The sequence below is a fragment of the Monomorium pharaonis genome, chromosome 6 (assembly GCF_013373865.1).
Source record: "Monomorium pharaonis isolate MP-MQ-018 chromosome 6, ASM1337386v2, whole genome shotgun sequence".
Lineage (NCBI taxonomy): Eukaryota > Metazoa > Arthropoda > Insecta > Hymenoptera > Formicidae > Monomorium > Monomorium pharaonis.
This window is the reverse complement of record NC_050472.1, coordinates 12,739,725-12,764,989: the sequence shown is the minus strand read 5'-3', so window position 1 is coordinate 12,764,989 and position 25,265 is coordinate 12,739,725. Positions and strand designations below refer to the sequence as shown.

Genomic DNA, 25,265 nt, shown 5'->3' with positions numbered 1-25,265 from the left:
GCCAATATTAAAATACAATTGATGAATAATATTGGCAGTAAATTTGCATTTATTATATAACCAATATTAAAATTATATTAAGAATCTTGGCCAATGCATTTCCAATGTAATTGTAATACCGTATAATTATTGGTATGTAATATTGGTAGTAAATTTGCATTTATTGTATGACCAATATTGAAATTATTTTTGGAAATCTTGGCCAAGGGATTTCCAATGTAAATGTAATATCGTACAATTACTAGTATGTAATATTGGCAGTAAATTTGCATTTATTGTATGACCAATATTGAAATTATAATGGAAAATCTTAGCCAATACTGTTCCAACATAAACCCAATATTAAAATGCAATTAATGTACATACAATATTGGCGCTACATTGGGAAAAGATTGGCCAATGCATTCCCAAGAAAACCAATATTTAACAAGTATTTGCCAATATTCTGCCAATGTATTTTGCTACTAGAGTCACTGCGCATATATGGAGCTACTAAACATTATCTGGAATTTAGTTGTCAAGTAAAATATTTCAGAAACTAAGATTATAATAAAAAATCTAATAACAATTTTATTATATTGTATTTATATTATTGTTTTATATTATATTATATGCTTTCAATTGCGACGTTCGAAATTGTATTAATTTCGTTTCATTTTTGAATCCACGCGATTATCTATTTGACATATCTTTTTTACCTTTGTAAGGTTCTTCATAAGATAATATTATAAATGTAAAAGTATAAATTAAAATTGGTACACTCAATCTCACAATCTCTTGCAAAAAAAAAATTACTTATGTCATTTTCTATAGGTCTGACTCACATGTACACACACACACACATACACACATACAAAACACACACACACACACAGACGCACCCACACACAAAACTAGTTTGGCCCATTTCTACTAATGTGGATTAACTTTAATCTCGGTTTAACTTACTTGTTATGTTATTCTAATTCCAAAAATTAGAAAAAAATAAAGAATAAATTAAACCAAGCTTAAAATTATTCTCCGTTGGTAGAAATGAGCCTTAGTCATTCAACAGGCTTCACAATATACCTATATACAATTTTATTTTACTAAAATAAAAGTACATAATGTAAGTGATGAATATTGGAAAAAATATATTAACGTAATAAAACTAATAAAAATAAAATAAATAATAAACAAATAATATACGTAATATATATATAAATGTTAATATTAATAATAAAAAGTTAATAAAATTGTCATTCTTTGAATGTTAAACCTCTGGCTTATTTTCCTATATATTTCCCTATATATATTTGGTAATTCAAATATATATAATAACAGAATAACATTAATATAATTACAATTTTATATATATGTACATATGTTCTTATGCATGCGTATATATATATATATATATATATATATATATATACGCATGCATAAGAATTAATGTTATGTATAATTTTAAAAATATATAATACATAAATCAATTAAAAATAAAATTACATAATATAGGTAAAAACAATATTAACTAATTTTTATATAAAGAAGTGGAATCCTTTCAAAAATCTTACAAGGTGAAAAAGACATGCAAAGTACACGAACGCATGCATTCAAAAATTAAACAAAATTAATATAATTAACTAAGTATATTTTTAAAAAACTTAGAAAAATCTCATAAAAATCTATTAAAAATTATTTAAAAAACATAAATGTTACCAACAATAACAGATAGTTAAGCAAAAACTTGGCGTGCCCGGGTCACATTAATTACATTTTTTCTATATACATATTAATGGCTTATATCAATAATAATCTTAGAAATGTAGAAAAAATGCAAAGTGGGAAACAATATACGCCCAGTTTTTGCTTAACTATTAATTACCATTGCACAACATATCAATTTTTTAAATAATTTTTTAATAGATTTTCACAAGTCTTTTTTAAAAATATACTTGGCTAATTGTATTGAACTTATGCTATTTTTGTACACATTTATATATTTGGCATATTTTACTTTTGTAAGATTTTTGATAATATTACAAATTTAAAAGTATTAATTTATTTCTAGAAATATTTATAAAATTACTCAATTTTTAACTATAATACAATATGTAATAAAATAATCTAACATTTTCAAGTTGTAAAGTAACATACTTTAATTTATTTTATAGACAATGTGGAAGAGATGTACAATTGATCCAACAACATAGGTTAGATTACAATAAGTAAACATTCTGAATAATAGATTTCTCCATTTCTTATTTCGTATAATTCGCATTTATGTAGTGGAAGAGAAATACCAAGAAAAACAATGCAACTCCCAAGATGTTGCAAAATATTGCTAATTGTACATCCGTAATCATCTGGAAAACAAATGGTTTAGATGATTTAAGTATTTATATTGTACATACACGCTTAATTGTATTGTTGTTTACATGTTTTCATTAAATACAATTATGTAACATAATTAAACAATTACCTTAAAACTGTGGAGTTCAGACTTCTGACCCTTCTTTATAAGATTTTTGTAAGATTGAATCGATGAGGTTTCAAAGGCGAAAGTATGCACATTGACTACGTTTACACAACATCCTTAAACAGGTTAATAACATCGATACTTCTAGAGCTGGCCAATCATAACCATTTCATTCTTCCGAGGAATGGCTGTAGTTGGCCAGTTTTATAACTCCGATGTTGTTGACGTGTAAATATGGGGAGCTTTCCAGCAAGAGACACAAATTGACAGCAGTAATTTTGTCCTTGTCTTTCACTGAATATCAAACAAAGACAGAAATACTGCTGTGTCAATTTGTGTCACTTGCTGGAAAGCTTCCATTGTCAGTTTCGAACAAAAAGTAAGTAGTCTACAATAGGTGCTTTCCATTTAGGCTGCTTTCCTTTTAGATAAATGGAACACGTTAGCCCGGATCTGCAATAGGTGTAGTAAGCCTAATGCCATAAGAAACTGACCAATTATAATTGAATGTGAGAAGAATAAACGAATATAATAGGTTAATTCCTTAGGGCTTAAGGCTTGCTACCTAACCTATTGCAGATCCGGTCTTATGAACAATATGGCCGGTATTCATAGTCGAATCTTAAGGTGCCATTTCATGGGCGTCAGTTGACGCGCGTCAAGACAATTTGTGACGTCATGTTAATTTCTGCGTCGACGCTGAAGAAGTTCGAATTTTCTAACTTCTATAGCATCAAAATAGCGTCCAATCGTCGCGCGCGATAGACGACGCGAGTTACAAAACTGACGCGTGAAAACTTTTGCGCGTCAGAATTGGTCAGAATAGGTCAGAATATTGGCGTCAACTGACGCCCATGAAAAAGCACCTTTATTCAAGATCCATCTTAAGCACGATCTTGAGACGTCAATGCTGTTATTTCATTGGTTAAGTAAGGGTGCCGTCACATGCAGCATAAATAGCGTAAAGGGCCATCTACAATGGAGTGTTTTAGTCGTAACAACGCTAAATCTACGACCATGCTGTCAATAATATAAACGACGTAACAATAATATACAAGCCGGCTATCATAGAGAGGTGACTAAAAACTAACCCCGAACACCTAAACGCTCATCGTAAGCACCCACTGAATTGGCTCAATGTCTGTTGTAGGCCGTAATCAGTAAAACAGTACGTAATGAAAATATTGTCTACGACTACTGCTACGACCTACAACTCTCCATTGTAGATGGCCCTTAATGCGTAACTTACATCGACCAATCACATCGTCATGGGATACGTTAAAGACGGCTTTAATGTGCTCTACAACGATGGCTGCGTTTCAATATTCAATACTGAAATTCTACAGTGTATGTGACGTAAACTATAGATTTTTAGTACTGGGAGTAAATATCAAAACGCAGCCGATGTGATTGGTCGACATAAGTTACGCATTAGGGAACGTTCCCACCAAGCGCGTCACGCGTCGCGTCGTTCTTCGCATCTAATCAAAAATCTATTATATTTTATCATAATAAAATGGAACGTTTTGATTGGACGCGAAGGACAACGCAACGCGTGACGCGCTCGGTGGGAACGCTCCCTTAAGGGCCATCTACAATGGAGAGTCGTAGGCCGTAGCAGTAGCCGTAGAAAATGTCTTCACTTCGTATTGCTTTACTGTTTACAACCTACAGCAGACATTGAGCCAATTCATTGCGTGCTTACGATGAGCGTTGGGGCATTCAAGATTAGTTTTTGGTTGCCTTTCTTTGATGGCCGGCTTGTATGTTATTGCTATGTCATTTTTATTCTAGACAGCATTGCCGTAGTTTTAATGCTGTTACGGCTAAAACACTCCATTGTAGATGGCCCTTTAGGCCAAAATCACATGGTACGGAATAGAGCTGCGGAATAGAACGTGCGTCATAGAAGCAGCCAATCAGAGCTTTGCAGCATCAACGCATTCTGAAACGGCAAAGCTCTGATTGGCTACTTCTATGACGCACGTTCTATTCCGCAGCTCTATTCCCCACCATGTGATTTCGGCCTTAGTCTCAAGTCGACTCGAAGCTAGACTTATGCTAAAACTCCATGGACAGGATTCATAGACCGATCTTAAGCTCAAGCATTGTCTTAGGGCCACCGCACAAACTCTTCCATAACGCGTTACGTTACGTTAAGTACTCCATACGAACCTAAGTTGTACTTAAAATTTAACTTAAATCAACGCACAAAGAAATCCTTAACGTAAGTTCTTAAGTTCTTACGTTAAGGATTTCTTTGTGCGTTGATTTAAGTTAAATTTTAAGTACAACTTAGGTTCGTATGGAGTACTTAACGTAACGTAACGCGTTATGGAAGAGTTGTGCGGTGGCCCTTAAGTCTACCCCTACAGCATGAAATATTGCTGCAACGTTGCAGAAATATTGCAATAGTGCATAATATAACCAATATTGCAGAAATATTGTAGCAATATTACAAATATAATATTCTCTAGCAAATGTTGCACAATATTGCAGCAATATTACAAATGTAATATTTCTTAGCAGATGTTGTGCAATATTGTAGCAATATTACAAATGTAATATTTCCTAACAGATATTGCACAATATTGTGGCAATATTATATTGCAACCGTGCAAAATTTATTTCCGTATAATCCGTATTTCTTAATCTAGAACTAACAATAAGTAATATTTTACATAGTTTTAAGGGACAAATAAAAAAATAGAGCAGGATATTTTTATTTTAAATTTTTATGTAAGATTAGAGCTAAAAGATACATAGATGTGCAACAAATTCTGTAATCACGACAGCGTTGCGTCCCATACTAGATTGAGTGAAGCAAGTCCAGAAGATGTTCACTCTGACTTATATATATAATACATTAATTAAACATGTGTGAACCATACATGCATGTGTAATTCTAGCGTATAAATTGATCAGGATGGGCATTTTCTGGACTTGCTTCATTTTAATGCTTACCTAAATCTAGAATGGAACGATATTCGATATCTGTTGGTGTATGTTAATTTAATTAATTACTTTTTTAATTATTAATTTTTCAAATTATTGTGCCGTAACGGTATGACAATAAATTCATTTCCCGTTTTTTGTATAATACACATCTTACATATTAATTGATTAATTTAACCACCTGCAACATTTCCTTCATATTGCGCATTAACGTTTCAGAAATATTACAGCAATCTTACAAGAAATATTGCAGCAATATTGCTGAAATATTACAGAAATCTTACGGGGAATATTGCTGAAATATTGCAGAAATATTGCACAATATTGTTTTGGAGCGGACATAGAAATATTGCTGCAATATTGCAGTAATATTTTCTGCAATATTCCAATCTTGCAAAATAATATTTCTGCAACGTTGCAGCAATATTTCATGCTGTAGGGGTAGCTTTGAGCCGACTTGAGACTTACTTAACCAATGAAATAACAGCATTGACGTCTCAAGATCGTGCTTAAGCTGGAACTTGAATAAGATTCGACTATGAATTCCGGCCTATGATAGTTCCTTACCTTTTTTAATGAAAATAAAATTTTCTAACGACAAAAAATATGTGTGTACGTGTACATACATGTGTACAAAAAATATCAGGGGCCCGATTCTTGAAGTCATTCGCAAGAGAAACGTATACGCAAATACTCGCTCTAACAGAAAGTTGTAAGTTTATTGATTAATAGCCATACGATAGCCAATAAATTTCTAACTTTTCTGTAAGAACAGAATTTGCGAATACGTTTCTCTTGCGAATAAATTCAAGAATCGAGCCCCAGATCTAATGCTTAAAGAAGTGATTACTAAATTTATTTTTTAATAAATAACGATTACTTTTAATAAAAAATATTTTTTTATGATAGTCTGAAACGTCGTAAACTGTCATTATAAATTTTAAAAGAAGCTGTTATCATATGCTCGAAACAAAATTTATGCTTCTTCAAAAAATATTAGAAAATTTTATCGGTTAAAATGGAAATGACAAGCAAATAAAATGTTTGTTTCAATTTTATATTCTTAATTAAAAATTAAATAACTAGGATATTTATATTTTTAATAAAATTAATCCTTGTGATAGATTTATAATACACGGAAAAAACTTTATGGTAAAAATTACTATAGTAAATAGTAAACGCGGGCCAAGGAGGAATTATGAAAATTTTTATTATGTTTTTCATCAAATTACGACAATATTTACACTACTTATATGATATAATTCTCTGAAATGTCTTCTTATAGTTCGTGGTTACTATCATAAATAATAAAATCATACATCCCACATAGAAATAAAACCTCCAGTAGATGTCTAATGGACGTCTGCCATGGAAGTATAAACTTCCAGTGGACGTCCATTAGACGTCCAATATAGAGCCATTAGAAATCCACAGTTCCGCATTGTGGACGTCCATTAGATCTTCATTAGAGGTCGTCAAAGAGGTCTATTAGACGTTGTGTGGATCATTAATAGAGGCTTCACGGAGCCTCGATGGATGACTGACGGACGTTTCGTGGATCATTAGTAGAAGCTTCATGGAGCCTCGATAGATGATTGACAAAATAAAAATTTAAAATAAAAATTTTATTTCTTTTAAATTATTTTTATCAACAGTACATACTAAATTTAGGACAAATTTTTATTAATTAATTAAATTTAAATTATATTATTTTATTTTATTCTTACTTGCCTCTGGTTTTGAACCCGGGACCTTAGGATTACGAACCTTGTACTCTATCCGCTATGCCAATTTGACTCATCGATATGGGTACTTGTTATTGTCCACATATACATATATGTTATAAACTGACGCAATTATATTATTTTTTATAAAAGCAATTAAATTTTGCAAAACATTAAAAATAAATAGCATTAATTTATTTACTTATTAATTTCATTGTTAAATTTCTTTTTCCATAACCTTAATAATTTGATGGAAATTGCGATCTATTTAGCATTAATACTTTGAAGCGTTCAAATAGTTAATTAGATAATTTTAACTATATAGATCATATATTCTAAGAAAAATTGAATAGTACACTTATTATTCTGTTTTTGTATTCAGTACATGATAAATTTAGATTTTGTGCATTTTTTTGTGCGCAGTAATTGTAGACAAACCGTTATTTTTGAAAACATTATCTTTATAATAATTTTTTTTTAATATCAAATGGATCTCTCATTCAGGATGTTATAGTGTTGTCTGATTTCTGAGTCAACTACGACGCGCATGGACGGCTCAAAAATCGGACAGCATTGTGATATCTTTTATGAGATATTAAGCTGATATCATAAGGATAACATTTTCAAGAAACTTAAATGAAATTCTTCCATGAGATATCTCAAAGACCTCTCTTAGCAGACGTCTCTGATAAATGTTACCATTTGGACATCATTTCCAAGATATCTAAATGTTTTCTTTAAAAAGTTCTCTTAAAGTTTTCATTCTGACAAGCGTGTTGTCTGGGTTAACTTCTACCATAAAAATAAATGTTCCATACAGCTATGGAAGTTTAATGGATACCTAATGGACGTCTATCTAACTTCCATCATGGAAGTAAATGTTCCATAGAGCTATGGAAGTTTAATGGATCCTTAATGGACGTCTGTCTAACTTCCATCATGGAAATAATGTTCCATAGAGCTATGGAAGTTTAGTGGATCCCTAATAAACGTCCATCTAACTTCCACTATGGAAGAAAACATCCAATGGAGCTATGGATGTTTAATGGATTCCTAATGGATGTCTATCTAACTTCCATCATAAAAATAATGTTCCATAGAGCTATGGAAGTTTAGTGGATCCCTAATAAACGTCCATCTAACTTCCACTATGGAAGAAAACATCCAATGGAGCTATGGATGTTTAATGGATCCCTAATGGATGTCTATCTAACTTCCACCATGGAGGTAAACCTCCAATGGAGCTATGGACGTTTACCGGATCTTTAATGGACGTCTGTCTAACTTCCGCCATGGAGATAAATCTTCAATGGAGCCATGGAAGTTTACTGGATCCCTAATGGACGTCTAGCTAACTTCCGCCATGGAGGTAAACCTCCAATGGAGCTAAGGAAGTTTACTAGACCTCTAATGGACGTCCATCTGACTTCCACCATGGACATAGACGTTCCATGGATCTATGGAGGTTTAATGGACGTCCATTGGACATCCACTGGATGCCAATTTCTATGTGGGATAATTTTACTATAAAATTTTCTCCGTGTAAATTTACGAATATATGAATTTATTAAATGTTTGAAAACTTATAAACAATATTTAATTTAAGAAAATTTTAGTATGTAATGTGTGTGTGTGTGGAGGGGGGGATACATACATACACGAGCTAAAGAATAATCACTTTGTGACAGGAAAATGATTATTCCTTAATTCAAGAATTGGTTTGTAATTTGTGTGGAATTTGTGTGTGTGTGTGTGTGTGTATGTGTGTGTACATACGCGAAAATGTTAAACATTATTTGTTTTATGTAAAGTGTGGTGTTTATTATCAACAGAATACTCTTTTCAGTCATTAAAGATAAAATAATTATTTAAAAAAATAAAATTAAAAGTGAATAATTGATTTTTTTTTAACTAGAATCATATTTTTTTACGTGTACGTGTATAGTAATCAGCGTAAATAGTAATAGTGATATAAAATCGCGGAACTAAGGCATAATCATTTTCCTGTCACAAAGTGATTATTCTTTAGCTCGCGTATGTATGTATAAGGATTAATTTTATTAAAAATATAAATATCCTAGTTATTTAATTTTTAATTAAGAATATAAAGTTGAAACAAACATTTTATTTGGTTGTCATTTCCATTTTAATCGATAAAATTTTCTAATGTTTTTTGAAGAAGCATAAATTTTGTTTCGAGCATATGATAACAGCTTCTTTTAAAATTTATAATGACCGTTTACGACGTTTAAGACTATCATCAAAAAAATATTTTTTATTAAAAATAATTGTTATTTATTAAAAAAATAAATTTAGTAATCACTTCTTTAAGCATTAAAACTGATATTTTTTGTACACATGTATGTACACGTCCACACATACTTTTTGTCGTTAAAACATTTTATTTTCATTAAAAAACGTAAAGAACTATCATAACTCAAAGGGAGAATTTAGCATTACGCGTCGCTTGTGCGTAGCCATTGTCGCTTGTTGTAACAACTCCCCCCGCGCGCCTAGCAATCTCAAGGTTCAAGCGCTAGAAAGGGACGGCCGCCGCGGCCGGGCGCTCAGCACGCTTGCATTTGCCGGTAGGCCGGGCTAATACAGAAAATTTTACAAGTCACTAACTTGTTAACTATTGCGAAAATGGAAAAACGGTAAGGACTTTTCTGTTCAGTTTCATGCGCTCTACCTGCTCATAAACATCCCATAAAAAAATACCAGACACCCTGTATAGATATATAATTGTAAATAAAATAAATGTGATTGAAAATGCTATGGAATAAAGGAAGGATATATTTGTAAATGTAATCTCAAAAATGCTGAAGTTTTTCAGCATTTTTAAGGTTACATTTACAAATATATCCTTTTTTTATTCTACAGCATTTTCAATCATATTTATTTTATTTACAATTATATTACAATTTCAATAGTATAATTAAAATATCTTTAATATAAACCCTTTGCTTTATACGGATACACAAAATACTGATGTTAATGCATTGATGATAGCTATACCAAGATTGCCAAATTGTGCAGGAAATGCCTAAAACTACCGGAAGTTTAACGGAAAATGGCGGAGCCAATCACAATCGAGAGCGGTATTGGCACAACTTTCCTTATAGGCCTTGGTGCATCGCGACGCGCGCGGGGAGAATCGACAGAGAGATGGATATATTCTGTCATTTTTCGTGTGAGAACAGATTCGTAACTATACAATCTGAGGCCCGATTCTCGAATTCGTACGAAAAAAAATTGCTTACAAAGATAACACTGTGCATTCATTAAATGGTACATAATTTAGAATCTAAAAGATGCATGCCAATCAATAAATGCACAGTATTACTTTCGTATGTAAAAATTTTTTGTACTAATTGTAACAACCCGACGCTCAAGTAGGCACCAAGTAGGTAGGCTCGTACCTGTCGTACCGCTCGCATGTGCGCTTCTTTTCTTCTAGAAAACGGAGTGGTGAGGATGTCCAACACGAAAAGAGACAGGAATATATGAGAATATATTCATGTCTCCGTCAATTCTCCCCGCGCGGACTCCGGCATATAGCAATGGCCCCTCCATTAATACAAGCTCTATGTACATATAGCAATGCTCTGGTTTACACCGAGCACTTGGTACGCGTATCAAATAGTAAATAACTAGTGAATGTGTTTAATCATTGGCTGATCAGCTTAAATTCACTACTCTTGATACGCGTACCAAGTGCTCGGTGTAAACTAGAGCAATGAGAAAGAGAATGAGAGAGAATTTAAAAAGAGGAACAGCGACTTTTGTAGAAAGAAAGAACAGAAAGAGAGTGAAAGAGAAAGGAAAGAGTGTAAAAAAAATAAGGAAAAACATCAAGTAATATAATAAAATAGCAAATAACATTAACATATAATTTAAATAAAAATTTAATTTAAAATAATATATTTTAACAGTTAGCGTATTTTACGTATCTGACAGCATGAATTTTTTCAGAAAAGAAGAAGAGAGATTAGAGAGTGAGAGAGAGGGAGAAAAAGAAAAAATAAGAACCCAGATAATACAGTGTCTTCTTAAAGAATACATAAAAGTATAGTCTTTCTTTCTGAACAGTAATTTCTGAGGAATTCATAGAAGAATACTTTAAGAATAACGTAGGAAGTTACATGCACCGTGATTCGAATTCCTCAGGACTTCTTGAAGTATTCATATAGAATTATTTGTTAGAATTCCTCAGAACTTCTTAAAGTATTCATATTGAATTACTTGTTGGAATTTCTCAGAACTTCTTAAAGATATTCATTAGGATTTCTCCAAGTAGATATCTCAAACGGAATTAAAAAATTTATTTTCAAGATTTCTGATAAATGTTCCGATTTTTATAATATTGAAACGTTTCTCAGAAAAATTTAAAAAATAAAAAATTCTGATTAATTTTGTAAGAGGAAGAAGATTATACCATGTTTCAGCCGAGCCATAGTCGTACCTGTTAAAGCATGTTTAACTTCTGTACCTGAAAAAACGGTCACCCATCCAAGTGTTAACCATCGCCACCGTTGCTTGACTTCGAAGACCGTACGCATCCTAACGCCCCGTGATGATCCATGAACACTTCTTGTTTATGCATACATATTTGTTAATATATTGTTTTGTTAATTATATATAGCGCATTTCGTGTATAAAAGTCTAAATTAGCATTTATTAAGCGATATATAATTATAAAAATGTAATTGAGATTATTCAAACACTCGAGTAATTTCTGATGAATACTCAAAGTATTCCAAATAATAAATCGCGAGGTATTCATTGCAATAAACTCTTAAGGAATACTTCAATGTGAACTCATTGTGACTAATTCCTTAAGAATTCTTTATGTATTCATTTTTCTACTTCTCCAAATATTCACTAAAATGACTTCTTTAGGAATTTCTGTTCATCTCTGTTATCTGGGAAGGTAAAATATCAAGTAAAATTGTCAATTGTTTGTTATAGAGGAAAATAAAATAAAATAAGGAATAATTAATATTAATTTGACATTTCGCGTACTTTCCGAAGCGAAGAGAGCAGGAAAAGAAAAGGTAATATAAAAGGGAATAGATAGATAAATGGATAGATAGATAGATGAATAGATGGATAGATAGATAGAGGGGGAAGGGGGAGGGGAGAGAGAGAGAGAAAAGTAGGGAACAACATTAAAATATAATTTATGACTTAATTAAAAATTTTATTTTATAATAATACATAAATAATAGATCAAATAATCTTTAAAATGTTAACATCAAAAAAGTCGGAAAAGAAAGAGATAGATAAATAGAAAAAAATAAATTGAGATAAGAAATTGGAAGAAGAAACAGTGACTTTTGCAAAAAGAAAATGAAAAAGAGAAAAGAGAAGGCTAAATGGCGCGCGCAATGTAGTATTTTAGTGCTTAAAGACGTCATGGAAGATGTCTTTTAGATGTCTTCGAGACATGTCCCCCAAATAGCACAGAATATTATCATAAATATTTATAAATATTTTACAAATTTATTTCCAAAAAATATTTTTTAAAGATTATATAATTATTTTTCATAAACCATTTAGAAATGATACAAAAATTATCAACTATAGAATATATTTTTAAAATGTACTGAAAATTATTTATGGTAATGAACTTGAAATATTTTTTATATTCTTTGATATTAATAGTATAAATATTTTAAATATTTTCATAAATATTTATCATAATTTTCTTTATATCTGACAAACTCGGACATAAAAATATGTACAAAATATTTATCATAAATATTTTCCTTCTTATAAATATTTTATGCTATCTAGAGCATATTGTCTGGGTCAAGCCATTAAGGTTTCCAAGCTTCACCGATTGTGAGTAAATTTGAGTCTCTGTTATGTTATATCTAAATTTGCACTTTAAATTTTTATTTATATAATTTTTATAAAAGTATGTTGTATAATACATAATAAAAATTATTTTTTTCTGATAACTTGATTTAAAGCTTATAATAATTTCGGTTGTCGCTTTAAAGTTGAAAGATCCAATATTTTACTAGGACAAGTTCCAGACGTTTGTACAAAAGGAAATCGACGCAACGCAGGATTTTTATTTGTAGTCATTGGTTTAAAATCATGTTTAGATGAGATTTTGTCATATATTTGATTAGTATCTGGAAAATAAATATAATAATATGAGTGTTATGTATTAGTATAAGCATAACAAAAATTTAAATATAATATATAACTTTATCACTTTTACACACACATTTTAATTCTATTTAAATTGTTACACACTTGTACCGTGACTCACCTTCGGGTTGAACATTATTCCTTCCTGGGAGAAGTTGATATCTTTCTAAATAATGCATTGTAGCTAACGACATATTGGTTCCTTGCATATTACTCAGCATAAGATGTTTCAATGAAGATGATTCTTGTTTTTGCCACTCTACATCGGCCAATTGTTCATCACTTAAATATTTTGTTGCCAATGCTTTCATATGCATACTTGTATTTGTTTCATTTGCAATACTAGTAGCATGTGTTATATTTGCATGATGATCCAAACGGGGATAAAAAGATGAATCAAAGTCTAACCTTAAAAGAAAATCAATCAAGGTGCTATAATTATTTTTTACTGTTATCATTATCATCACATCATCATCATCAGTATTATAATATACGAATGGTGATCATACGAATATATCTTTTATTGTAAAAGACAGTCCTTTATTTGATATATCCAGTCCTAACCTTTACATTTATTAGTTTTTGTCTTTTGTTTAAATAATATTGTAAGAAGTCTTTTTTAATTAACATTCAAATGTCTAATGTACTAATGAACAAATTTTTATGAAAACAATTGACAAATTTAGTTTTATATAATATTATTTGTCTTTTAATAAAATTTTTTAATTTTTATTTTTCAAATTCAAATTAGATCTGTTTTGAACCTATATTTCAGGTTTAAAAAGGATTTGGTTCAACATAGCCAAACCAATCTTAACTACTATGTAAAAAACTACACAATATTTTATTTTAGTATACTGTGCAAAAAATTTTATAATGCACAGATTCTTAATAGCTAAAATGATTTTAAAAACATGTAGGAACACCTTAAAATTTTCAGATTTGTCCTTTACTTGGTCTAAGAAAATCACAGTACACCTACAGTAATATGATCAGTAAGTGGAAAAAAAACAAACAAAATAACAATCACTTTTTCATGCATTGCAAAATAATAACATTCTATACTTAGGCATAAATAAATTAACATTCTGTACACACTATATTTGGACTGGGCATTATTGTTATTTTAATAATAACTTATTATAAGTTTTTGTTTAAAAAATAATCTGCATTTTAATTCAAAGTTTAATTATTTGAAGTAAATTTTATTATTTAAAATATTTAAAATAAAAATTTATAGAAAATGAAATTAATATAAATACATACGTGTTATTATTATTGGATTCCTTGTATTCGTTAGTTTCAATTAGACTAATCCCAAGTTTTCGAAGTTGTTCCAAAGTAGCTGTTTTAACAGTATTCAGTGCCGTTCGAGTTTTCATATCATTTTCTTGTTCATTATTAGGTGCTACTTTAGCATGATTTAGCTCTTTATTACTTATAATAGCAGAATTTTGTAAAATTTCATTAACTTGTCCTAAAACATTGTTGTAGAAAGTCCAACCTATTTTAGAAGTATGCCTCAGCTTATCACTCTCGTCATCACTCGTATATTCCTGCATCTCAACATGAATACTTGGTTCAGGGGTTGGAGGTCTTTCAAGTATTTTAAGATCACCTCCACTCAGAACCATACTGTCGCTAATGTCTTTAATTTGTCTGCCATTAGCACCATATTCCTTATTTCTGTAATTACAATAATAATCTGTTACTGGTAAATGAATGTTGTGTGAAGAATATTCACTAACATTTGTTTTGTAGACGTTCTTTTTCCCTTCTACAATATAATCGTTGGTTTGTTCAATAAATGCTTTACTGCAATTTGTACTCCCAATAGGACTGTAATCTACATTCATAGATATGTTTGACATATTCCTTGCATTCTGTACTTGTTTGTTTACATTATCTTTACCTATATTAAATACTTCTTTATGAGCTTTCTCTTGTCTTATATCAGTAGAAAGATGTTGATACATTTTCGAAGTTCCTTTCATGGAGGAATTGGCATTAAAATTACTACTTTGCTGTTGGCTAGAGGATAAGTAACTTTCTGAATCTTCGATTATGTTCTCCAATTGTGCTACTCCAGACTTGCGCATATATGTATTTTTGTACTTATTAATAGGTTCTGTTGCATCACATATATTCACAGTATTTGTCCTGCTAATATTATTACCCTCTCTGTGAGCATCCCTTTTTTCAGATAATTCAGAGTCTATTAGAAACGGACTATTTTGCACAGTAAATTCAAAACTGGTCATAACGCCGATAGAAACCTTTTGCTCCATAAAAGCCTTTTTTGATGGCTGTTCCAACAAGGCTGTTTCCAACTTATTTTCACCAAAATTCTCTACATTTTGTTTTTCTACAACAGATGCACTCTGCGAGACTGTGCTTTTCTTTAAATCTTGATTTTGAGACTGTGCAAGAGATGAAGCAAGACCAGTATCGTAACAATTAATCGGATATTTAAATACCTGATTTGCAAGGGGCTGCAAACACGAACATGTTGATTTATTCTTGAAATTTTCTTCCTGCATTCTTACTAATCTATTTATCTGAAGTTGTAAACTTTTTATTTGTTCATTTTGGCTATTTACAAGTTGCAATAGAGTTTTTACTGTTTCGTTATTATCTGTATTACAATTTGAGTAGCTACATTGAGAGGATACATTGAGGGGAAATTGCTGACATCCATTATGTGGAATCTGAAAATTTTGAGATTTTTTCAACATATTTGGATTAGGACCCGAAGTTCCTAAAGTATGTTCAATTACATTGAGTGTTGCTCTTTGTAGAAAATCAGAAGAGTGCTTCTTGTCCGAAGATAAATGAGTCTTACTTTTGGGATCACAAGAATTCTCTATATTGGAACATTGAAATTTCACACTTTTCTCATATATTCTATCATTCTTATTAGCATTTTGTAATTTTTGCTTCTCATTATTATCTGATTGCTCTTGTTGCTTTTGTACAGAAGATTTTTGTAAATTTAATGTATGATTACAGTTACGAGTGTTTTTACATAATCGCAAAAGACATGTTGTAGGATTAATCTCTTTAGAATAATTTTGTTCCTTCCATGCTGCATAAGAATTAGGATCATGTGAAACAGGCAACGTAGGATCAATGATTTCTGTGACACCATCAGTATTCTGTAATGGTCTCAACAAACTTGGTTTAAACAAATCAGTACTTTCATCGATTGAATTTTTCACTGTGGATTTCTCAAAGATTAAAGATACTTCTGGCACAGTCGGTAGTACGCACTGTAAATTATAATATTTTTGTATTATATAGTTACGTGGGATAAAAAAGGTAAAGATTTGGCAAGATAAATTTGAAAGAGTAACTTTTTTTTGTTTTGAGAGCTTAATGTAGATCTAAGACAGATATGCAGCACGTGTAACACTGGACCTTCTCTCATACTCTTTCACTGGTTTTACTACATTGATTGTTATGTAGATATGTGTATGTGTCGTATATATGTAGATGGGTCAGTATGGATGAGTGTATGTGTATATGTTTATGTGTATGTTTGTCCGCATCATTACAATGAGCTCAGGTCCGCGTAAGTTCGCTATGCCCAAATGACGGTGCGGTACGATCACCCTTGTACGGAAAGAGTAACTTACATCGTGTTTGGTTATAGGTTTCGGCGTAACTCTGGGTTCAAATTCCTCTTCGTCATCGTAAAGCTGATAATGCATGTTAAAAAATTAGCTGTTATTAGAGTGTCCAACGACGTTACCTTGTCGGAATGTTATTCTTTTTTTAAAGGTATTATGGCGTTTTCGACCAGTGCTCTCATAAACATTAAAGACCTATAATCAAAGATTCGCCAATGGCGAACACAATTTTGATTGGTCACTTGAGTCACATGGTTTATCCGCCATTGCGTACCCACGCTGGGCGAAGAAGAGGGGAGAGTGCTCTGTGGCCGGTATTCATAGTCGAATCTTATTTTAAGATCGTCTCAAGTAATGTCTTAAGATGTTAATACGGCTCTGTGATTGGTTGATAGCATCTTAAGACCGTACTTAAGACGATCTTAAATATAAGACTTGACTATGAATATACATGGAGGAGGAATTGCTATGGTTTCAGTTAAAGTAAGACAAGTATATTTTTTCTCACTTGGTCTGTTCTTTCTATCTGCACTGTTGCACTGGTGCAATAAGTTAAAGTAAGACAAGTATATTTTTTCTCACTTGGTCTGTTCTTTCTATCTGCACTGTTGCACTGGTGCAATAAGTTAAAGTAAGACAAGTATATTTTTTCTCACTTGGTCTGTTCTTTCTATCTGCACTGTTGCACTGGTGCAATAAGTTAAAGTAAGACAAGTATATTTTTTCTCACTTGGTCTGTTCTTTCTATCTGCACTGTTGCACTGGTGCAATAAGTTAGAATGAGAAAAAATATACTTGTCTTACTTTAACTTATTGCACCGGTGCAACAGTGCAGCTAAAAATAACAGACCAATTTTAACTTATTGCACCAGTGCAACAGTGCAGCTAGAAAGAACAGACCATATATTTTGACGATACACTCAGGAAGAACAAGAAAAATTAAATTTGCATCTGTTATATGGCTGCGTACAACTTGGAGCAGGCTCGCATTGTTTACTATCTCCACTACTCCAGACCCCAGCCCCAGACCCCAGCCCCCGGCCCCAGCCCCCATCCAGTCCCCGTATGGGTACAAGATGGTGGATAGCAGTCATGGTGGGGGGCCATTGGCGCTCTTTGATTATAGGGGTGCGTTCCGTTTCACGCATGAAGCGCATGGAAAACTTGAAGATCGTTCCGTTTCACTCCATGCGCAATTCATGCGCGCATGGGAATGGTCTCCCGCGCCCCACCACGCAGCGCATGAGAACACATGGGCTGGTATTCATAGTCGGGTCTTATATTTAAGATCATCTTAAGTACTGTCTTAAGATGCCATCAACCAATCACAGAGCCGTATTAGCATCTTAAGACATTGCTTGAGACGATCTTGAAATAAGATTTGATTATGAATACCGGCCATGGACTGCCTCAGCTCTCGAGGTGAGGCAGCTCATGCGATGTCTATGCGCGACAGCCATTTTGGTTTTGCGCATAGAGAAACGGAACGGACTCATGCGCTCATGCGATGCGTTGTCGTCTCATGCGGTCTATGCGTGAAACGGAACGCACCCTAGGTCTTTAATAAACATAGTAAAGGTGGAAGCACATAAAATTACAGGAGCCATAAGGCAGAATGCAGAAGCCATAGCGCATGCGCTATAGTATTACATTTTGCCATGGACAGATAAAGGCCGGAATTCATAGTCGAATCTTATTCAAGTTCCAGCTTGAGACGTCAATGCTGTTATTTCATTGGTTAAGTAAGTCTCAAGTCGGCTCGAAGCTAGACTTAAGACAATGCTTGAGCTTAAGATCGGTCTATGAATCCCGTCCTATATTACTGTGTTCACTGGGTATGTACATATACAAACTTCAAGATGACGACAAAATGGTCCAAGTTATTCCATTCGGCAAACCTGGCCACATACGGAACATTTTTCGTGACCACTTTTAATCTATGTAGATAAGGCCGGAATTCATAGTCGAATCTTATTCAAGTTCCAGCTTAAGCACGATCTTGAGACGTCAATGCTGTTATTTCATTGGTTAAATAAGTCTCAAGTAATTAATTAAATCTCCATAGATCCATGGGACGTCTATGGCTGCGGTCCACTTGACGCTACAGATGCTTTGAAGCGTTTGATTGACCAATCGAAACAAATTTTTATAAATTGACCAATCAAAGAATGCTTCAAAACGTTTGTAGCGTCAAGTGGACCGTAGCCTATGTCCATGGTGGAAGTCAGATATGGACGTCCATTAGGGTGACGTCCCATGGCGCGTATTACGATACGCGCGTATCGGGCGTATCGAACTCTGCAACCAATCACAGACATTCCGCTGCTTTCAGTACGCCGAAATATGTCTCTTATGTCCCATGAAGCGAATTACGCGGAAGCGGAACGAGCGGATCACCAATCATGGGACTGTTTCAACGGAATTTTTGAAAAGGTTCTATTAGAACGATCCCGTGATTAGTGATCCGCTGATTCTGCTTCCGCGTAATCCGCTCCATGGGACATAAGAGCCACATTTCGGCGTATCGAACACACACACACACAAGCATGCGTGGCCATTTCTAACCTTTTCGTGCCCATAAGAAGTACACAAAAAGTGACAAGAAGGAGTACCACGCGTAGTACTCATAAATCTGAAGAGGTTATAGTAAAAAGAAGTAAATATATACACCGCCCAGTGCACACGCCATGTAACATTATACGACTGTGCATATGTATGTGTGCGATCCGCTCGATTATGAATTTCCGCGGATCGTCAACGTATCAAAAACGGCGGATCGTCTGTCATTGGTCGAAATTTAATACGCCCGATACGCGCGTATCGCAATACGCGCCATGGGACGTCACCCTTAGAGGTCCATTAAAGGTTTACCTCCATGGCGGAAGTTAGATAGACGTCCATTAAGGTGCAAATTCATGGGACGCTGAAAGCCAGCGTTGAGCGTCGTCGCGTGACGTCACTTGACGCTTACGTCAAGAAAGAGAAGTTGGATATTTCCAACTTCAAGCGTCGAAACAGCGCAAGCAGCGTTGAGCCAGTATAATACATGTGCAATAATCGCGCGATAGAAAGGTTTTGGTGTATTTCAAACAAATAAACATGGAAGATGTAAATAAAATATTTTTATTAGTTTATAAAAAAAATATTTTAATTACTACAATAAAAATAATATCAATAATGTAAAATGTAGTAAGTTTATTAGAAGAGATTTTTAGGTTAAGTTGTAGTATTAAAAGTTTTTCAAATACAAGTTTTACAATTTTATATATTTTTTAAGGACTTTAGAATTGTACACACTTGCGGAATATGCGAGGAAATATGTGAAGTCGAAAACTTTAAAAGTCATTCCTGCTTGGAAGGATACAATAATTACATGATTGATGAAAATACTTTATATTTTTATCCAGTATTAGGTAACGTAAGTTGATTTTTTATTATATTTTAAGAAATTCATATTTTAATATACCAACATGTTGTAGATGATGGGACTACAATTATTAGACGCAGTGAAATTAATAATCAGGAGAAAATAGTAGCAGAACCATTTCAACAAGGTAAATTAAAACTAATTAATAGCAAGTTAAACCTAAGCAACCAAAAGTATCATTAAAATACTAAATATTTTGTGAACATCTGTGTTTACTTTGGGTATTTTCCTTTTACGAAACACAATCAACACTTTTGACACAAGTTGACACTTATTGTCACTTTTCATTTAGAATTTGATACAAACTCAGTCGGCACACCTTCGAGAAAAGTCAAAGTGTGTTTTGATCAAAGAAATGTATTTAATTCCAGTATGTCGATAAAATCTTTACATATCCATATATGTATATTACAATTTTTGAAGTGTTCATGTAATAGAAAGTTACAATATTAAGCATTATGTATTCGGTATTCATAATAACAATTTATATTTTACATTAAAATTTATAAACTGTATTAAAACACTTACAAAATTTGAAAACATATCGATTAAGAATTTTGCGATAACGCTTGTAAAATATATTAGGTATCATAATATATACACACTTATTTGTATATCATGTTTTATTTAATTGTGACAAACTGTGTTTGAGTGGGTCAACCTGTGTCGATTTGTATCTCCTAAAGAAAAGCAGCCTTCATTAGAGAAGAATAAAACCGGTTGTAATAAGAGATAGCTGTATTATAGTTTACTTCAATTATTTAAATATTTTAATATGAAAATAATTATTTCAGTACGTACGTCAACTACATTAAATAAAACTAAAACAAGTAAAAGAACATCAAAATTTAATTTTGACGACGAAGAAACGTTGATACTCGAGGTACAAAACAGACCTTCACTATGGAACTATTCATTATCATTAAGAGAGCGAAACGGAAAACTAAAAAAGCAATGTTGGGAGGAAATTGCTCAAATTTTTAACGGTAAGAATAAGTTATATAGAAGGAATAAGTCCCAGATGCGCAGAGTGGAAAACGGACACCACCAATCAAATTTTATAAATTTAATTAAGGTAACTAACTTTAATTAAAGTACTCATCGGATTGGTGATGTCCGTTTTACACTGTGCGCATTTGGAACGTTTCCTATACAAGACTTCCTAAAAGTACAGACTAGAAAATAGTCTTAATAAGTAAAATTTTTATTACAGGAAAATTTAGTACAGAAGAATTAAAAATCAGATTTAAATCACTTCACGACACATATAGAAAAATTATTCACTCGGAACATCAGGCAAGTGGATCTGCTCGACAAGACATAACGAAAAAGTGGTCTCATTATGCATCCATGCAATACCTTCGTGATTCCTGCTTGTATAAAACGTAAGTTTTGTGTTTTAACGCGCGCGCGCACACACACACACACACACACACACACACACACACACACACACACGTGTATATAAATGTATAAATAATAAATAACACAATTAATATATTAATAATTAATATACACAATTAATTATATATATGTGTAGATAAATTTAGAAATTTATAAATGTCTAGGACTATGTCTAACATTGGAATTAATGAAAGGATACATAATCCATCAAGTGCAAATGATGACGAAGAAGAATTAGAAAGTATTCAAACAGGTATTGGAAAAGGTTTTTATACACTGTTATTAAAACATAAGGACACCAATGAAGGTACAAATAATAAGATACAGATAAATTATATTATGCATATTTATTTTAGAAATTTCATAAAATATACAATAAACAATAGATATCAATGTTTATTTTTTTATACAGTCATTATTTATACATTTATAAGGTTTATTTGAACATTTTTAGTTTAGACATTTCTTTAGTCTACATGGTTCTGATTATGTAATCTCTAGATTTATCTCTAAATATTTTCATCTGTGTACAAAAATAATCATTGATACGTAATGTTTGTATTGTATGATTAATAGAACTTTTACTATAAATATACGTGACATAATTTTAATCTGTACCTTATTTACTATGCTCTTTATAATATTGTAATAAAAAAATTAATAACTTTTAGACTCAACCGAAAGAAGAAAAAAACCGAGAAAAGAGGAAACTACAAATGCAATCGAAAGAATTGCCGATGCTATTTGCCAACCTAATGATTTTCTTTTACCTTCACCCCCTATGCCGGATGAAATAGATTCTTTTTTGTCTACTGTAGGACATCGTTTAAGACGAATGTCGCCTCGAGTACAATTAGATTTAATGCAAGAGATATTTGACATTACATATAGAGCATTAATAAGTAAAAATGCGTAAAAAATATATATAACTTTTTTAAACGTGCAAAGTAAGATAAAAATATTTTTGTTTTTGTTTTTTATTATAATTATTTTATTTTAAAATTTATTAGGCATATGTGACATTGTTTTATTTTTTAAATGTAGACAATATTAGGAAAAATATTTTTGTTTTTATTACAATTATTTTATTTTGGAATTTATAAGCATACATTATATATGTACACGTTATATAAGTATACACATATATATTAAATATTATATGTAATTAAAAAGACTTTATAATACAAATAAAAAATTTTTGTTGATTACAAAACTTCAATTTTATTTTATTTCATATATTTAATATAGTACTTAGCACATATTATATTGCCATGTTAGAGCTCCTTCGTTATTAAAATATTCACAAAATTGTTCGCGAATTTCCATAGCGTGACGAGAACAATTATTACTGCCAGTTCTTGTTATGTTTTCCAAAGCACTATTATTTATTTCTTCTCTCCAAGAACCAGGAATAAAACCATCAGAATCTTCTCTATCAATTATCGTTGGAGTTACATATTGATTTTCATCAGTATCCTGTTTCCGTATCCAATTGTGAAGACACACAATTGCTTGTATAATCTTCATTGATTTTTCGACAGTGCAAATAATAGGTCGTTTTAAAATTCTCCAACGACTTACTATAATACCAAAAGTATTTTCTATTGTCCTTCTTGCCCGACTAAGACGATAATTATAAATTGTTCGTTCTTCATTTAAGTTTTTCCCAGGGTAAGGCCGAAGTAAATAATTTGTCAGTTGAAAAGCTTCATCACCAACAAGGACATAAGGCAATGATTCTCCATTTGATGTTAAAGGTCGTGGTTGTGGTAAATTCATTTCCATATTATGGAATTTTTGACCTATAAGAGAATCTTTAAAGATACCTCCATCACTACGTCGACCATAAGCACCAATATCGACAAATGTAAAACAATAATTGGCATTACAAATTCCAAGTAAAACAATACTGTGAGTGTGCTTATAATTAAAATAAGAAGAACCTGCATTATTTGGACACTGAAAAAGATTTATGTTATTTATTTTCTGTAAACAAAAACATTATAGGGTATATATATGTATATATGTGTGTATGTATACCTGAATAAGAACATGTTTACCATCGATTGCCCCAATACAATGGTTAAAATTCCATTTATGTTCAAATTCATTTGCAATATCTAACCAATCTTCTTCTTTTAAACAGGATGGAAGTACTTCTTTTACCAAACAATTCCATATAGCACTGCATGTTTCTTCGATAATATTACTGACAGTTGTTAGTCCAACAAGGTATTGGTAAGATATTGAAGTCATCGAGTCACCAGACGCCAAAAATCTGTATAAAATATTACATGACTTATACTATACATTTACTATAAAAAAATAAATATACTAGAAAATAAATTTATAAAGAACCTTAATGTCATAGATAGCCGTTCTGCAGGTGGTATTGGTTCCCTAATTACAGTTTGTTTAGTTAGAGAAGGTGCAATTATGCACAATAATTCTTCATATTGAGTTACACTCATACGAAAATAATTTCGAAATCTACTGTCTTCTAATGTAATTACAGGAAATATTGCATGATAAAATCCATGTAATTTACGTTCTTGAAATATTGGTTCGACCCAATAACGTTTTTTTGAATAATTTCTTTTTTTCTTTTTTTGTACTTCATTGATAAGAAGTGCTATTAGTGCTTTCCTTTTTATTTGTTCCCTTTTTAACAATTTTTGATTACATTCCTGTAACCAAACTTGATATTTATTAATAAAAGACATTTTTATATCACTCACGACGCCGAAATCTTCACGCTGTTCTCCTTTTCATGGGATTTCGATTGACGCTGGCGTCAATTGTGGTCACATGACCTTCTTGCCGCTGAAAATGAGCGTCAAGCGTCAGCATGAAAAGGCACCTTTAGGGATCCAGTAAACTTCCATGGCTCCATTGGAAGTTTACCTCCATGGTGGAAGTTAGATAGACATCCATTAAGGATCCATTAAACATCCATAGCTCCATTGGATGTTTTCTTCCATGGTGGAAGTTAGATAGACGTCTATTAGGGATCCACTAAACTTCCATAGCTCTATGGAACATTTACTTCCATGATGGAAGTTAAATAGACGTCCATTAGGGATCCATTAAACTTCCATAGCTGTATGGAACATTTACTTCTATTATAAAAGTCGGATAGACGTCCATTAGGGATTCACTAAACTTCCATAGCTCTATGGAACATTTACTTCCATGGTGGAAGTTACCCAAACAACACGCTTGTCAGAATGAAAACTTTAAGAGAATTTTTTAAAGAAAACATTTAGATATCTTGCAAATGACGTCAAAATGGTAACATTTATCAGAGACATCTACTAATGCCGGTATTCATAATCGAATCTTATTTAAAGATCGTCCCAAGCAATGTCTTAAGACGCTAATACGGCTCTGTGATTGGCTGATGGCATGTTAAGACAGTACTTAAGATGATCTTAAATATAAGATCCAACTATGAATACCGGCCTAAGAGAGGTCTTTGAGATATTTCATTGAAGAGTTTC

General features: G+C 32.0%; 3 protein-coding genes across 11 annotated transcripts in view; 1 reads left to right on the top strand and 2 right to left on the bottom strand.

The window, feature by feature from the left end:
- LOC118645943 overlaps window positions 1-22,785 on the top strand; it is a 55,274-nt gene extending 32,489 nt beyond the window's left edge. Inside the window, exons 1-7 of one of the 5 annotated variants that reach the window (XM_036287979.1) lie at window positions 19,879-20,123; window positions 20,212-20,347; window positions 20,414-20,488; window positions 21,156-21,347; window positions 21,575-21,746; window positions 21,930-22,072; window positions 22,437-22,785. In XM_036287979.1, coding sequence (XP_036143872.1) covers window positions 20,308-20,347; window positions 20,414-20,488; window positions 21,156-21,347; window positions 21,575-21,746; window positions 21,930-22,072; window positions 22,437-22,681 — 867 coding nt within the window. In that variant the 5' untranslated portion in view covers window positions 19,879-20,123; window positions 20,212-20,307 and the 3' untranslated portion in view covers window positions 22,682-22,785. Of the gene's footprint in view, window positions 1-19,878; window positions 20,124-20,211; window positions 20,348-20,413; window positions 20,489-21,155; window positions 21,348-21,574; window positions 21,747-21,929; window positions 22,073-22,436 lie in introns of those variants that run through there. The other 4 variants (XM_036287976.1, XM_036287977.1, XM_036287978.1 and 1 more) reach the window with 4 other exon arrangements.
- Window positions 2,116-17,164, bottom strand: LOC105839229 (dolichyl-diphosphooligosaccharide--protein glycosyltransferase subunit 4). 5 transcript variants are annotated; one of them, XM_012685410.3, is made up of 5 exons: window positions 16,941-17,164; window positions 16,083-16,574; window positions 14,572-16,013; window positions 13,427-13,713; window positions 13,120-13,286 (listed from the first exon to the last, which is right to left on the bottom strand). In XM_012685410.3, exons 1-5 carry the CDS (start codon window positions 17,013-17,015, stop codon window positions 13,120-13,122), a joined length of 2,463 nt encoding a protein of 820 aa, XP_012540864.1. In that variant the 5' UTR covers window positions 17,016-17,164. The 5 variants fall into 5 exon arrangements, with proteins under 5 accessions (XP_036143868.1, XP_036143865.1, XP_036143867.1 ...); XM_036287975.1 differs by lacking the exons at window positions 13,120-13,286; window positions 13,427-13,713; window positions 16,083-16,574; window positions 16,941-17,164 and adding exons at window positions 2,116-2,348; window positions 2,465-2,520; window positions 11,710-11,713 and having other exon boundaries at window positions 15,680-15,686; XM_036287972.1 differs by lacking the exons at window positions 13,120-13,286; window positions 13,427-13,713; window positions 16,083-16,574; window positions 16,941-17,164 and adding exons at window positions 2,116-2,348; window positions 2,465-2,563; window positions 11,710-11,713 and having other exon boundaries at window positions 15,680-15,685.
- Window positions 22,786-22,994: 209 nt separating the features above from the next.
- Window positions 22,995-24,666, bottom strand: LOC118646193 (protein ALP1-like). The gene is made up of 3 exons (XM_036288572.1): window positions 24,124-24,666; window positions 23,806-24,043; window positions 22,995-23,724 (listed from the first exon to the last, which is right to left on the bottom strand). Exons 1-3 carry the CDS (start codon window positions 24,486-24,488, stop codon window positions 23,017-23,019), a joined length of 1,311 nt encoding a protein of 436 aa, XP_036144465.1. The 5' UTR covers window positions 24,489-24,666; the 3' UTR covers window positions 22,995-23,016.
- Window positions 24,667-25,265: the final 599 nt, after the last annotated feature.

Bases quoted from the DNA above. Each gene is read 5' to 3' on its own strand.
- LOC105839229 (XM_012685402.2), bottom strand. From the start codon at position 17,015: ATGCATTATCAGCTTTACGATGACGAAGAGGAATTTGAACCCAGAGTT. The intron at 13,714-14,571 runs GTATGTATTTAT...TTTTCTTTTAAG, and splicing joins GAATCCAATAATAATAACAC to GTTAGACTTTGATTCATCTT. The intron at 13,287-13,426 runs GTGAGTCACGGT...TTTATTTTCCAG, and splicing joins GAATAATGTTCAACCCGAAG to ATACTAATCAAATATATGAC.
- LOC118646193 (XM_036288572.1), bottom strand. From the start codon at position 24,488: ATGTCTTTTATTAATAAATATCAAGTTTGGTTACAGGAATGTAATCAA. The intron at 24,044-24,123 runs GTTCTTTATAAA...TATTTTATACAG, and splicing joins CGGCTATCTATGACATTAAG to ATTTTTGGCGTCTGGTGACT. The intron at 23,725-23,805 runs GTATACATACAC...AATCTTTTTCAG, and splicing joins GTAAACATGTTCTTATTCAG to TGTCCAAATAATGCAGGTTC.